At 53.0% G+C, this 15,266-nt stretch overlaps 1 protein-coding gene across 1 annotated transcript; it reads left to right on the forward strand.

Moving 5' to 3' along the window:
• Positions 1 to 1,850, forward strand: BXZ73DRAFT_62215 (chaperonin Cpn60/TCP-1 family; the record flags this gene model as incomplete). The annotated part of the gene is made up of 9 exons (XM_048021734.1): positions 1 to 280; positions 332 to 458; positions 510 to 585; positions 632 to 709; positions 759 to 847; positions 897 to 1,154; positions 1,210 to 1,570; positions 1,637 to 1,748; positions 1,802 to 1,850. Coding segments are annotated over 9 exons (1,430 nt in total), but the record flags the coding sequence as incomplete, so codon positions are not given.
• Positions 1,851 to 15,266: the final 13,416 nt, after the last annotated feature.

Here is a 15,266-nt window from a genome sequence, read left to right on the forward strand (position 1 = left end):
GATCGTCCGGGGAGATCAACGTCACAAACGACGGCGCAACCATCCTCAAGTCCATCCAGCTCGACAATGCCGCCGCCAAGATTCTCGTCAACATCTCCAAGGTCCAGGATGACGAAGTCGGCGATGGCACCACAAGTGTCTGCGTGCTCGCTGCCGAGCTCCTGCGAGAGGCTGAGAAGCTCATCGCTCAGAAGATTCACCCTCAGACAATCATCGAAGGTTTCCGCATAGCTAGCGGCGCATCTCTTCGTGCTCTCGAGAAGTCTGCAAAGGATCACAGGTGCGTCCGCCGCCTCGCAATTTCTTCCTCATCGGATCTCATTCTATTCAGCACCGATCCCGTTCGCTTCCGGCAAGATCTGGTCAACATCGCATGTACTACCCTCTCGTCAAAAGTCCTCTCGCAGGACAAGGACTATTTTGCAAATCTCGCCGTCGATGCCGTTCTCCGGCTTAAGGTCCGTCCCTGCCCATACACAGGACTGAGATCCCCCCTCATCGCCATCTAGGGCTCAACGAATCTTGAGCACATCCAAATAATCAAAAAGGCCGGAGGGAAGTTAACGGACTCATACCTGGATGAAGGTACGCGGTCATTTAACTCCTCTCTGTCCTCCCTAACACCGCCCAGGTTTCATTCTGGACAAGACCATCGGCGCAAATTGCCCCAAGCGGTTGGAGAACGCGAAGATTCTCATCGCGAACACCTGTGAGTTCTGTCACCTATCGTGTTCCGCCACATGCGAATATTTCTTCAGCCATGGACACCGACAAGATCAAGGTGTTCGGCGCGAAGATCAAGGTGGATAGTACCGGCAAGCTTGCGGAACTGGAACGCGCAGAGAAGGTGCGTCTTCCGCGAGCGTAAGTAGCACCCCTCTCATGGCAACATGCAGGAGAAGATGAAGGCCAAGGTCGACGCCATCGCAGCCCACGGGATCAACTGTTTCGTCAACAGGCAGCTGGTTTATAACTACCCCGAGTCTCTTCTCGCGGACAAAGGCGTGGTTACCATCGAACATGCGGACTTCGAAGGTGTCGAGCGGCTAGCACTGGTCACTGGTGGTGAGATCGCCAGTACCTTCGAGCATCCGGAACTCGTCAAGCTTGGTCGATGCGAACTCATCGAGGAAATCATGATCGGGGAGGACAAGGTGGGGTACGATATACTCTTGCACAGGCTCTCAACTGAGCCAATCCTTTCTCCAGTTGATCAAATTCTCTGGCGTCGCGGCGGGCGAGGCCTGCACAGTGGTTCTTCGCGGCTCGACGAACCAGATGATCGACGAAGCCGACCGTTCATTGCACGACGCCCTCTCTGTCCTCTCTCAGACCGTGAAGGAGACGCGCATCGTACTTGGCGGTGGTTGCTCGGAGATGCTGATGAGTTGCGCAGTCGAGGAGGAAGCACGGCATGTTCAAGGGAAGAAGGCCATCGCAGCAGAGGCGTTCGGTCGTGCGTTGAGGATGATCCCCACGATCCTCGCGGACAACGCGGGCTATGACTCCTCCGACCTCGTTGCGAAGCTGAGGGCAGCACACTACGAGGGCCAGTCAGATGCGGGACTCGGTAAGTGATATGTGTCTGTAGCATTCAGTGCGAGATGGCTAATGCCTAACACTCGCTACGCCAAAGATATGAATGAGGGGAAGATTGGCTCGATGGTTAGTCTAGGTGTCACCGAGAGCTACAAGCTCAAGCGGCAGGTAGTGATAAGTGCTAGTGAAGCCGCTGAAATGATTTTGCGGTATGTACTCACTTGCGCTGACTCAGTTTGGCTTCTAATTCGTCATGGTGCAGTGTTGACGACATCCTGCGGGCGACACCTCGTAGAAGGGAAGCTGTATAGTAGTACTCAGTGCACCACTTGTATTATGACATGTATAAATGGCTGATGAAGGGGGTATTCTTCCTAGAAGTGTTTTGTGCGAGAGCCCCAGACATCACTTGCTTGCCACCAGTGATGACTGTACTGAGCCACAATCTGCAGTTCAGTTGGCGGGTCGACCTGTGGATCACGGCTCCGGATCTCGTGGCTCCGGCTCTTCCAGCGGCTCTGATCCATGCAGATCTACATCACTAAACCCAGGAAGAAATGACCTGCGCTGGATCGGGGTTGATCATCACCCACTCTTGTGGTCGTCTCCTGTCACCCCCGATTGGCTGGTGGAAGGGATATTCATATTTTGTCTTCCGTGAACATGAGTGTAACGGCCCGCAGGCGTTACATTGCCTCACGGACTCTGTCTCATGATTAGATTAGATATGTTCTGTTTGATGTACTTTGTTCCCTGATCTGGTATGTCTACTGCACACCTCGTTTAGGTACTTTCTCGTTCGCATCACACCCGGCCTCGTGCTCTGATAGATCGTAGATAAGATACATTTGTACTCTGTCACTTATACCGGCGTCCGCGCAGTCTGGCTCCCCGCCAAATCAACTCCTCTTTTTCCGCTCCCCACGCTCCGCTTCGTCCATCGGTCCCGATTGTCAACCCCGTCGTCCAGCCATTACAGTTTGATTCGGCCGCCTCTTACGACACCCCTTCGACCTCTACGTCCCACAACCTACGCTTCTTCGGTGCCCCGCACTCTTCTCTCGCCTCTCTAGCCGTCCCGTTTCATGTCCCACGTCGGCAGGACAGATCGTCGAATCTGACTGCCACCCTCCGAACACTCCGAAGAAGAGTTTGAAGAGACCCACGAGCAAGCCATGGACACCGACAACCCTCCGGTCAACCCACCTCCTGATGGCAACAACCCTCCACCAGCCAACCCCGATGGAGAGGAGACAGCCGAGGATAACGGGCCTTCACCCGAAGAGGTGCTCGTGAGCATGCTCAAAGCGGTACGTACTCTCCAACGTGAATCGGTGCAGTCCCGCGACGGGTTCAAATCCGTCCTTTCCAAACTCGAATCCCTGTCCATCCGCCGGGAGAACACCTCCGGCGTCTCCTCAGGCGGCTCAATCAAGTTCCGCGACCCCCGCACATACAAGGGGAAGCAGGTTGAACTTGAGCCGTTCCTCGAGGAGATCAACATCACTATTCGGTTGCAGCCCCGGCTCAACGATGGCGATGACGAAGTTAAGATTGATTATTTCATGCTTTATCTGGGCAAGATGCCGCACAATTGGTTCTCTGCACTGCTCAAAAAGAATTCCCTTCTGCGCGATGATTGGGAAAGAGCACGCAAGGCGTTTAAGATGTGGTTCGAGCACCTGTGGTTACCACTAATGTAATACAATCCCCCAGGAACGTGGGCACTTCATTATGCTGATACCCACCACGTTTTCATTGTAGAAAAGCCTGGTTGGGTTCTAACAATCACAAGCATGCCTGTGTTGTAATAACAGGCAGATGACGCAGAGTTATTACAGTGATCTTTCAGGCTGTCATAAGCAAATTCTGTAATGACAGGAGCCTCTCTGGGCTGTAATAAGTGAATTCTCTAATGACAGGGACCCCTCTGTGTTGTTATAAGTGAAATCTGTAATGACAGAGACCCCTCTGGGCTGTTATAAGCCTTATTCTTAATGACAGCACCCTCCCAGAGCTTGTATAAGTGACGTACTTTATAACAAAAGCCTCTCAAGCTGTAATAAGCCTCATTCTTAATCACAGCACCCTGCTAGAGCTGTAATAAGCCTTGTTAGTAATGACAGGGCGACACCTAGGCTGTTATAAGTGACGTACTTTATGACAAAAGTCTTCTAGCCTTGTAATAAGCTGATATTCTAATGACAGTACCTTCCCAGAGGTGTAATAAGCCCCATTTATAATGAAAAAGCAACCCCAGTGCTGTAATAACCCACGTAAGGTACTGTCTAGCTATTAATAGCCTTATATTGTGGCTGGCCTGGCTGGCCATTAATACCTGGCATACGGGTACTCTACCCTACCCTGCAGCCCCCAATTGGGTGAATAGTAGCTGCCTACAAGACAGTTATCAATAGTGGCGGATAGCAGCACGTTCCTGCAGCCAGAATAGGGTGCAATAGCTGGTTCCTGCACATAAACGGTAGGGGTTGCACAGCTGGGTGGGGTGGGAAAACGGCCAGGCACTATATATATATCGAAAGGAGCATCATGTAGCTTTCAAACGCATCCAAGAGCATGCCATTTGGAGCAGTATCAGCAGAGATACAGATGTACCCCTGTTTTTGCCGATAGGCACATCCACTAGAATTGGTAATTGTGGATGGATCCCCTCCGTTCTTCTTTCATAGTGTGTGGTTCTCTCTCCAATAGACGGGATTGAAGTCCGATCTGAAAAATATGCACACAATCTAGATTAGATCACTGATTACGCTTCAGCCACAGCACTTTTGATGGCTTGATATCTCTGCACCACATTCCCCGATAAGCATTTGGTTTGTTGCAGTCTCTTACATGCTCATATGCAAACACGCTCTGGGTGTCATTTAGACGTGAAACACTCTGGACATGTCCCTGCGCATCTGTGCACGTTCAACACCCCTTCATTCATAGCTCCACAACCACTGCTCAGATTACCAAGCATCTTGCTGTGTTATATTTAAAATCTACCGCCTAACCTGCTCCCATTGTCAAAATCGTTATCAGGATGTATTTTAAACATATCTGTTCTTATCTTTATTCCCATCAATTCCTGTTCCTATCTTCACCATATCGTCTGATAACATTGGACATAACCGATCTGAATTACTCTTTACTTCACGTATTAAACACATCAACAATCATGAGATTTGGTCAGGAACTCAAGAAGATATGGCATCTGCAGTAGCAACAGGGTGCACTTTTGCTTCGCAGCTACACCTCCCACTTCACACAACCATGCAATTGGGCCCACACAGACATTGATATGGTGTAATGACACATGGAACATGTTTCTGTATACTACTAAACTCAATAGAGCATAACTGCCACACTTGGGGGTGAGTATACCACTGGATGCTTGCATGTACGGGTGTTATGTGAAGAGGTTTTATGCCACACTGTGCAGCTCAGTATTGCATTCCAGGCCCTGATGTGACATCTCAGCCAATTCTTGGCCGATCAACAAGATTATTTTTGCATCTTGAAGCTGTGTTCTATCTGAGTTCAGATCAACTACATATACCACTATCAGACCAGCGAGTAGCCTCAGATCAGGAGGTAAACTGAAGGTGAGATATGGGTTTACCAAGACTATCAGATGTGCGATAAGAGATTTTGAACCTGATTTCGGCTCCGCTTTACAATGCTGAATGATTGCAGCAAACAGCATGGTGATTGGGGCTGCAGTTGTGGAGCTATGAATGAAGGGGTGTTGAACGTGCACAGATGCGCAGGGACATGTCCAGAGTGTTTCACGTCTAAATGACACCCAGAGCGTGTTTGCATATGAGCATGTAAGAGACTGCAACAAACCAAATGCTTATCGGGGAATGTGGTGCAGAGATATCAAGCCATCAAAAGTGCTGTGGCTGAAGCGTAATCAGTGATCTAATCTAGATTGTGTGCATATTTTTCAGATCGGACTTCAATCCCGTCTATTGGAGAGAGAACCACACACTATGAAAGAAGAACGGAGGGGATCCATCCACAATTACCAATTCTAGTGGATGTGCCTATCGGCAAAAACAGGGGTACATCTGTATCTCTGCTGATACTGCTCCAAATGGCATGCTCTTGGATGCGTTTGAAAGCTACATGATGCTCCTTTCGATATATATATAGTGCCTGGCCGTTTTCCCACCCCACCCAGCTGTGCAACCCCTACCGTTTATGTGCAGGAACCAGCTATTGCACCCTATTCTGGCTGCAGGAACGTGCTGCTATCCGCCACTATTGATAACTGTCTTGTAGGCAGCTACTATTCACCCAATTGGGGGCTGCAGGGTAGGGTAGAGTACCCGTATGCCAGGTATTAATGGCCAGCCAGGCCAGCCACAATATAAGGCTATTAATAGCTAGACAGTACCTTAGTGGGTTATTACAGCACTGGGGTTGCTTTTTCATTATAAATGGGGCTTATTACACCTCTGGGAAGGTACTGTCATTAGAATATCAGCTTATTACAAGGCTAGAAGACTTTTGTCATAAAGTACGTCACTTATAACAGCCTAGGTGTCGCCCTGTCATTACTAACAAGGCTTATTACAGCTCTAGCAGGGTGCTGTGATTAAGAATGAGGCTTATTACAGCTTGAGAGGCTTTTGTTATAAAGTACGTCACTTATACAAGCTCTGGGAGGGTGCTGTCATTAAGAATAAGGCTTATAACAGCCCAGAGGGGTCTCTGTCATTACAGATTTCACTTATAACAACACAGAGGGGTCCCTGTCATTGGAGAATTCACTTATTACAGCCCAGAGAGGCTCCTGTCATTACAGAATTTGCTTATGACAGCCTGAAAGATCACTGTAATAACTCTGCGTCATCTGCCTGTTATTACAACACAGGCATGCTTGTGATTGTTAGAACCCAACCAGGCTTTTCTACAATGAAAACGTGGTGGGTATCAGCATAATGAAGTGCCCACGTTCCTGGGGGATTGTATTACATTAGTGGTAACCACAGGTGGGACGAAATAGGTAAGATAGCACGTACATGCCGTCGTACGGGTAGTATGTGTACTTGTCGTGCAACAATTCAGCCTCCGTCGGAGCATCAGACCTAGACAGTGTCAACTCATTGACCCACAGAGGTTGTAGTAAGAGTAACGTACCGTAATATCTTCGCGTTCTTAGCAGTGTACCCGAAGGAAGCGATGTTGTAGTCCTCCACACACGTATCCATCTTCAGTTCCTCCGTGTGGACATACCGACGGACAAACGAATCTAAGGCTGTTTGCGGATCGATCCACGGATGATCCGGATCCGAACCCACGGATCAAGTGACTTCCGGGGGCTTGATCCGGATCCGCACGGATCAGAGCCGCTGGAAGAGCCGGAGCCACGGCTCCGACTCCGGCTCATCCGTGGATCGACCCACAGATCCACACATGTAATGTACCTTTCAAAAGATATATTGATGGTATGTTAAAGCTAATGTACTATCATTACAGGCTAAGCGGGGCGAGGGCATAGTGGGGGACACGGGGGACGAGGGGGACGCGGGGGACGCGAGCGTGACGCAGGGGAGGCGGGCGACGCGAGCGTGACGCAGGGGAGGCGGGCGACGCGAGCGTGACGCAGGGGAGGCGGGCGACGCGGCTGGCGATGTAGACGAGACGGGCGAGACACAAGGGACGTGGTAGACGCGGGGGCAAGGCGAGTGCAAGGCGAGGGCATGGAAGTTGACGCGGGCGTGGAGGATGACACGGGGGCGACGTGGGCGGGGGCGACGCGGAGAAAGCGGGTGTTGTGGTGACCGCACGGGAGACGCGGTGCAGGTGGGCGAGGTGGGTGACAGTGGAGTAGGCGGACAAGGTGGGTGTGGGTGACGCGGGCGAGGTGGTGGGTGACGCGGGCGAGGTGGTGGGCGACGCGGGAAATGCTGGCGACGCGGGCGCGACGCGTGCGGGCACAGGTGGGCGACGCGTGGGCAGGTGGGTGGCGTGGACAACGCGGGAATAGGAGACGGGCGACGCGGGCGAGGAGGTTGAGGGTGAGACGGGTGAGGGTGAGATGGAGTTGACGCGGGGGGGGGAGGGCAAGGCGTGTGGCGCAGGCGACGTCCTGAGGCGACGTGGCTGAGGTCCGAGGCAGAGAGAGGGGCGAGACAGCAGACGACGCGGATAACGCGAGGTAGGAGGGTGGACGGCGCCATGGCGGACGACGCGAAGAGCGGAGGGTGCGAGGGTGGACGGCGCCAGGAGCGCGAGGTGGACGAGGAAGGGGCGACGGGGGGCGGCGAGGGGGCGAGACGGGCTGGGGCGAGGTGGCGAGGTGGACAAGCGCAACGCGGATGAGCGCGAGCGCGAGCTGGCCAAGGCGTAGTTGGCACGGCGGAACCTGGTAGGGGGAGGCAATGCGTGGAGCAGTGCGGGCGGGGGAACTCACCAGAGGAGATCTGGGCCGCGGGAGCTCACCGCGACCCCACAGAACGGCCGCGGCGCAGCGCGCGCGAGATGACGCGAGGCGGGCGATGGTGAGACGGTCAAGGGCGCAGCGGGAGACATGGGGGCGACCGAAGGCGACGCGGACAAGGGCGACGCGGGGGCGACCGAGGGCGGCACAGACGAGGGCGACGTGGAGGCGAGGGTGAGCGAGGGTGTGGTGGACGACTCGGGGCAGCGAGCGCCGCGGGCGACACGGGGCTTATGGGCTTGTGGGCTTGTGGGCTTGAGGGCGAGGGCGAGGGTGATGCGGGCGAGGGATGAGGCGGCGAGGGCGTGGCGGAGAGGAGGGCGCCGGCGGGCGCGAGCGCGGAGAGCGCGGAGGGCGCAGAGGGTGGAGGGCGCGAGGTCAGAGGAGAGCGTGGACTTAGGTTAGCGCAGGGAGCATAGGGGGCGGTGAGGACTCACCAAATGAGATCGGGGTCGCGGGAGCTCACCGCGACCCCATGAAGATCCCCCATGCCTGATAACAGCCTCGCGCGCGCACGCGATGACGCTGCGTGGACGCAGGGAGTGCGTGAGGGGCTGGAGAGGAGGACGGGCAAGAACACGCGCGAGACGCCGCGTTCGAATCCGAACATAAGCCCGATCGGGACGGATTCCCGCATGCAGACGCCAGACGCGGGCGCCAAACACCCTGGAAGTGAACATAGGCCATGTTTTGTCTATTACTCGGTCAATTCTTGGCCAAATCACACAAGGATAATATCGTTAGAACGACGCTTCAAATGGATATTGAATAGTATCGGTTTTATAGTACATAAATACAAATATGAGCTATCACTCAAGAATCTGCGGATAATCCGTGGATCGAGCCGTAGATCCGCCAAATTTCAGCCCCCTCGATCCGGAGCCGCTGGGAGCCGGATCCGGGAAGAGCCGGAGCCGCCCGGCTCATGATCCCCGGCTCACAGCTCCGGATAATCGGCTCATGATCCGCCAAGTGAGCTGGACCTGCAAACAGCCTTAGAACGGAGCGCCCCATGGTGACTTAGAGGGGCGGATGCGGCCGGACTTCAGATTCTCCTCTAAGAACTCGTCGAGTGCGGCTTGTTGCGCGAGATTCATGGGGTACAGCTTGCCGCATTACGGCTCCGCGCCCTCCCTAAGTTCAATAACGTGATTGTAGGGTCGGTGTTCCGGCAACATGTCGAAAGCGCGTTCCTCAAAGACGTGGTGGAAGTCTTGGTACTGCGGGGTCACAATCTCCTCGAACGCGCGGGGGCGCTTCCCGCGGCTCTGCTCGATCGCGATGTCCATGGCTGTGGTAGTGCGCGCGCGGAGTCGCACTGCCTCCTCGCGCTCCGCGCGCGCGCGCGCAGCGCGCGTCTGCAGCGCGAACATCCTCTCCCCCTCCTCTAGCATGCGCTCGCATGTGTGCGGACAGCACGAGAACTCGATAGTCTTAGTTTTCCAGTCGATGCGCGGGTTGTGATGTTCGACCCACTCGTACCCGAGGAAGACATCCGACTTGCTGAGATTGGTGATCAAAAATGTCATTCGTTCGAGATGATCCCCGATCTGTACGGAGAGTGTCGCAAAATGCGTGATGCGCCCGCCCGAGTTCACCGTGCCGTCCGCGTTGTACACGTCCACCGCCCGCTCCAGCTCCTGCACCTCGATCCCATGTCTCCGCACGAAGTCGTGATGCAAGCACGACCCGGTACTCCCGTATCCAACAGCGCCACCGCCTCCACTTGTCTCTCCCTCTCCGGTAGATGTATAGTAAGGGGAACGTCCATCTGTCTGCCGGCGCCTTTAGCACGTACTACTTTGAATAGCTTGGGTCCTTCTAGTGTAATACTAAATACTGTGTTCAACTTTATCTTTTGTGTATCTGCCGCATTCAGACTATTTTTCTGTTGTTTTTGTGATATATTCTCTAGGGAGGAATTAAGCGCAGTAGGCCGCCCGCCGCGCCGCACAAACGCGGACGCCTCCGCGGTGTTACCTACACAAAACCGAGACGACAAATGAGACTCTGCACCGTATCTACTTCGACTATCTATAGTATCGTACATAGCATGAGTTGATTCACGTAGGGAGGGAGAAGCTGAGGAAGCTGATGGGGACGATGATGATGGGAATGATGATGCGCGAGGGGAATCATAGGGACCGAGACATGAGAACCTGGATAAGAATCAGAAATAGAACAAGGGGACGGAGATGGAGAGGGAGAGATGTTATCTTCTTCGACTTCTTCGACCTCCAGGACGGCATATCGGCTGCATGGGCACGTGCGCGATGCGGTCACGCCAGCCCGTAGCCAAAACCCGCTTGGCGGAGCACCTCGGGCCGCTCTTGAGCGAGACAACGCAGCCCTTCGAGGAGCGCCGCATCAGCCGGCTCCAGCTAGGCCGGTGGGGCCAGGGCTGCGTCCTGTGCCTGGGCCTGCTCCACCCCGCCTTGGTCGGCCTCCTGCTGCCGCAACGCCTGCGCCGGGCCGCCCACCGTGCGTTGCCCACCCCGGTGGAAGACGGCTGGGTGCCACCGGTTGGTGCAGTTGGGCGCGGGGACATGCGTGGGCGCACGCACACCCGGCAAACGTTGTTCGTGCGCGCGCGCGATCAATGTCCATCAGCTGTCCGCCACCTCCGAACGTCGTGCCCGTCGCATCCCTGCGCACCGCAGGCGCTAGGGCCACCTGTTGCGTCGGTGCCGCGTTGCGCGCGGGGGCCTGCTGCTGCCACTGCGGACGCACACGGAAGGGTTGCTGCGCGCGACGCCCGCGTCGCTCCATCTCGCGGTCCTGCCGCCACATCGTGTCCATGCTGGTGACGCGCGCGCGCCACTCAAGGTACGTCGCGGGCGCGTGTCCGGGCCCCAGCGCGCGAAGAGGCTCCTTGTAGCGGGCGTTGGTGGCGATCCTGACGAGCTGCATCGGGATCGGGTCATCTGCGTCCAGGCCGGCCAGCCCGAGCGTCGCCTCCCACTCCTGGAAGAAGTCACCTGCTTCGCGTTCACCCTGTTGCAGGGACTGGATGTGTGTGAACGTGTTCGCCTCCGCCATTGTGTCTTGGAAATGATCAGTGAGATGCGCCCAGAACTCTGGAATGTCGATGTCCCATTGATCACCTGTGGTTACCCCAATTGTAATACAATTGCCCAGGAGCCTGCAGAACTGGTTTTGTTAACCCCCACCAGGTGGTCATTGTACTATATCCCCACCAGGGCATTGTAATAAGCCATAAGTCTAATGACAGAACTTCTGCAGCCTTGTAATAAGCCTCGCCACTAATAACAGAAGGCCCCCAGGGCTGTAATAAGTTGATATTCTAATGACAGCACCCTCCCAGGACTGTAATAATCCTTGTTTCTAATGACAGAAGGTCTCCAGAGCTGTAATAAGTCGGAATCTTAATAACAAAGTGTCCCCAGGGCTGTAATAAGCCTCGTCTCTAATGAAAGAAGCCTCCCAGGGCCGTAATAAGTTGGTATTCTAATGACAGAGCATCCCCAGGGTTGTAATTAGCCCCGTTTCTAATGACAGCACCTCCCCAGGGTTGCGATAAGCCCCGTTCCTAATGACAGAAGCCCCCCAGGGTTGTAATAAGTCGATATTCTAATGAAAAAGTGTTCCTAGGGTTGTAATAGGCCCTGTTTCTAATCACAGAACCTTCCCAGGGCTGTGATAAGTTGATACCCTAATGACAACAGCCCCCAGGCTTGTAATAGGTCTCGTTTGTAATGACAGAACATCCCCAGGGTTGTAATAACTCACGTCAGGTACTATCCAGCTATTAATAGCCTCATATCGTGGCTGGCCTGGCCAGCTATTAATACCTGGTATACAGGTACCCTACCCTGCCCTGCAGCCCCCAATTGGGTAAATAGCAGCTGCCTACAAGATAGCTATCAATAGCAGTGGATAGCAGCAGGTTCCTGCAGCTGGAATAGGGTGCAGTAGCTGGTTCCCGCATGTAAATAGTGGGGGTTGCACAGCTGGGCAGGGTGGGAAAACAACCAGACACTGTGTATGGATCAAAAGAGGCATCGTATAGCTTCTAAACGCATCCAAGAGCATGCCATTCGGAGCAGTATTGGCGGAGATACGGGTGTACCCCCGTTTTTGTCGATGGGCACATCCACTAGAATTGGGAATTGTGGATGGATCCCCTCCGTTCTTTTGCATGGTGTGTGGTTCTCTCTCCAATAGATGGGATTGAAGTCCGATCGCGAAACGATGCACACAATCTGGATTAGATTGCCGATTACGCTTCAGCCACAGCACTTTTGATGGCTTGATATCTCTGCACCACATCCCCCGATAAGCATTTGGTTTTTTGCAGTCTCTTACATCAATGTATGAAGACACACTCTGGGTATTATCTGGACATGAAACACTCTAAACATGTCCCTGCGCATCTGTGCACGTTCAACACCACTTCATTCATAGCCCCACAACCTTTGCTCTGATCGCCATGCTGCTTGCTGCAACCATTCGGCATTGTAAAGCTGAACCGAAATCATGTTTCGAATCTTTTATCGCACATCTGATAGCTTTGGTAAACCCATATCTCACCTTCAGTTTACCCCCTGATCGGAGGCAACTTGTCAGTGTGATAGCAGCACATGTATCTGATCTGAACTCAGATAGAACACAGCTTCAAGACGCAAAAAGAATCTTGTTGATCGGCCAAGAATTGGCTGAGATGTCACAGCAGGGCCTGGAATGCAGTACTGAGCTGCAAAGTGTGGCATGAAACCTTTACACATAACACCCACATATGCAGGCATGAAGTGATGTACTTACCCCCCAATCTGGCAGTGATGCTCAATCGAGTTCAATAGCATACTCAAACATGTTCCATGAGTCATTACACCATTTCAATGGCTGTGTAGGCCCAATTGCAGGTTTGTGTGAAGTGAGAGGTGCAGCTATGAAGCAAAAGTGCACCCTGTTTCTACTACAGATGCTATATCTTCCTGAGTTCCTAACCAAATTTCATGATTCTTGCTGTGTTAGATACACAACGCAGAGCGCGATCCAGATCTGTAAGGTTCTATGTTATCAGATGATATGTCATAGCCCGGAAAAGGAATTGATGGGAAGAAATATAAGGAGAGATATGTCTGAAGTGTATGCTGATAACAGTTTCGAGAGTAATATCCGTTTAGGCAGTAAAGAATGAACATACTGCAGCAAGCAGCATGGCGATCAGAGCAATGGTTGTGGAGCTATGAATGAAGTCTACAGTGATGATTCGCCAGGTGCATCTGTTGTGACAGCCTATCAGCAGGTGCGGATGCATCTGGTGCCGGCCGGCCCGGTCACGCTCGACACCGCCTTCCCCAAGCGCGCTCGCGCACCCCTGGGTGCGACACTGTCCCGAGATGTCCGGACACCGGCGCCTCAGGCGCTGCCACCTGAGCTCGCTGTCTCTGACAGTGAGCTCGCCTCCCTATTTGTTTCACACCACATCTTTTATATGATTAGTGATAGAAATATATTTATTAGTAAACTACTACATAGGTGCACTAGTAAGTAATACCACGCCCCGCGACAACGCGGAGGCAGACGTAGAGGCGGGGACAACGCAGAGGAGGAGGAGGGCGACATGGGCGATGTGAACACGGGAGACGCGGAGGCGGGCGACGCAAAGGCAAGCGAGGCGACGCGGAGGGCTCGCGGGGGGAGGTGAAGGGCCAAGACGAGGCGGAGCAGGTGGTGGGCAACGCGGGCAATGCGAAGGGGGAGGAGGCGCAGAGCAGCGAGGGCGGGCGATGCGAGCGGAAGCACCTGTGGTCACCACGGCTGTATTACAATGCCCCAGGTACATGGGAATAAGCTTTTGCTATTCCTGAGGGTGTTGTTATTGTAACAAACGTGGTGAGGTCTTTAACAATAACAACGCAAGGGGGTCTTGTAATAACTGGTGCTGAGGCTGTTAAAAGCAACGTGGGGTTGTTAAAACTGGCGTAGGGTTGTTAAAACTGACGTGGGGCTGTAAAAAAGGGTGCAGGGCTGTCAAAAAGGGTGCTGGGTTGTTAAAACCGATGTGGGGCTGTTAAAACCGACGTGGGGCTGTTAAAATCGACGTGGGGCTGTTAAAAAAGATGCTGGGTTGTTAAAATCGACGTGGGGCTGTAAAAAAGGGTGCAGGGCTGTTAAAACTGACGTAGGGTTGTTAAAACTGACGTGGGGTTGTTAAAATTGACGTGGGGCTGTAAAAAAAGGATGCAGGGCTGTTAAAACCAACGTGGGGGTATTACAAAACGTGCCAGCTTGTTATAAGTGACGTGGAGATATTACAGAATGTGCCAGCCTGTAATAACTGACGTAGAAGTATTACAGAACATGCTAGGCTGTAATAACTAACACCAGGGTCCCACTGGGACCTACCTAGCTATAAATAGCCTGGTTCAGGTACTGCTACAGATGGGCATTCTGGCAGGTATAGTGGGCTGGAATTGGGGATAAATGGTTAGCTAGAGATGAGTATGGCTAAAAGGATACGTTTGGGCTGGTATAAGCAGCTGGAATGGGGAGCAGTAGCTAGTATTTACCAGTAAATGGGCAGCCTGGGGTGCAGCACAGGGTGGGGAAATCGTCAGGCACTAGTTATTTATCAAAAGAGGCACCTAATAGCTTTCTAACAAATCCAAGATCATGTTGATTGGAGCAGTATTGGTGGAGATACAGATGTACCCCCGTTTTGGCCGATAGGAGCATCTGCTAGAATCAGAACTGGTGGATGGAATCCCTTGGTTCTTGTTGTATACCGTGTGGATTGCCTCCCAATGAGTGGGGTCGAAATCCGATCGGAGAAAAACCCCTTCATTACGGAATAGATTGCTGATTACGCTTCAGCCACAGCGCTTTTGATCTCTCGATAGCCACTTCCCATATGCTCCGATAAGTGTTCTTCTTTTTGCAGTCTTTTCCTCTACTCTACGGAAAAGTGTTCTAGGTGTCATTTTAACAAGAACAGCCCTCTGTACCTTCCTGTGCAGCTGTGCACACTTGCAGACCTTTGCCTCACCCCTCCATAACTACCCATTATATCACCATGGTGTCTTCTGTGTCGAATTGGCACTGCTCAAGGGCCCTAAGATATGTAATGAGGCAAAGGTCTGCAAGTGTGCACAGCTGCACAGGAAGGTACAGAGGGCTGTTCTTGTTAAAATGACACCTAGAACACTTTTCCGTAGAGTAGAGGAAAAGACTGCAAAAAGAAGAACACTTATCGGAGCATATGGGAAGTGGCTATCGAGAGATCAAAAGCGCTGTGGCTGAAGCGTAA

The sequence above is a fragment of the Epithele typhae genome, assembly GCF_022376455.1.
Source record: "Epithele typhae strain CBS 203.58 chromosome Unknown BXZ73scaffold_524, whole genome shotgun sequence".
Classification (NCBI taxonomy): domain Eukaryota; kingdom Fungi; phylum Basidiomycota; class Agaricomycetes; order Polyporales; family Epitheliaceae; genus Epithele; species Epithele typhae.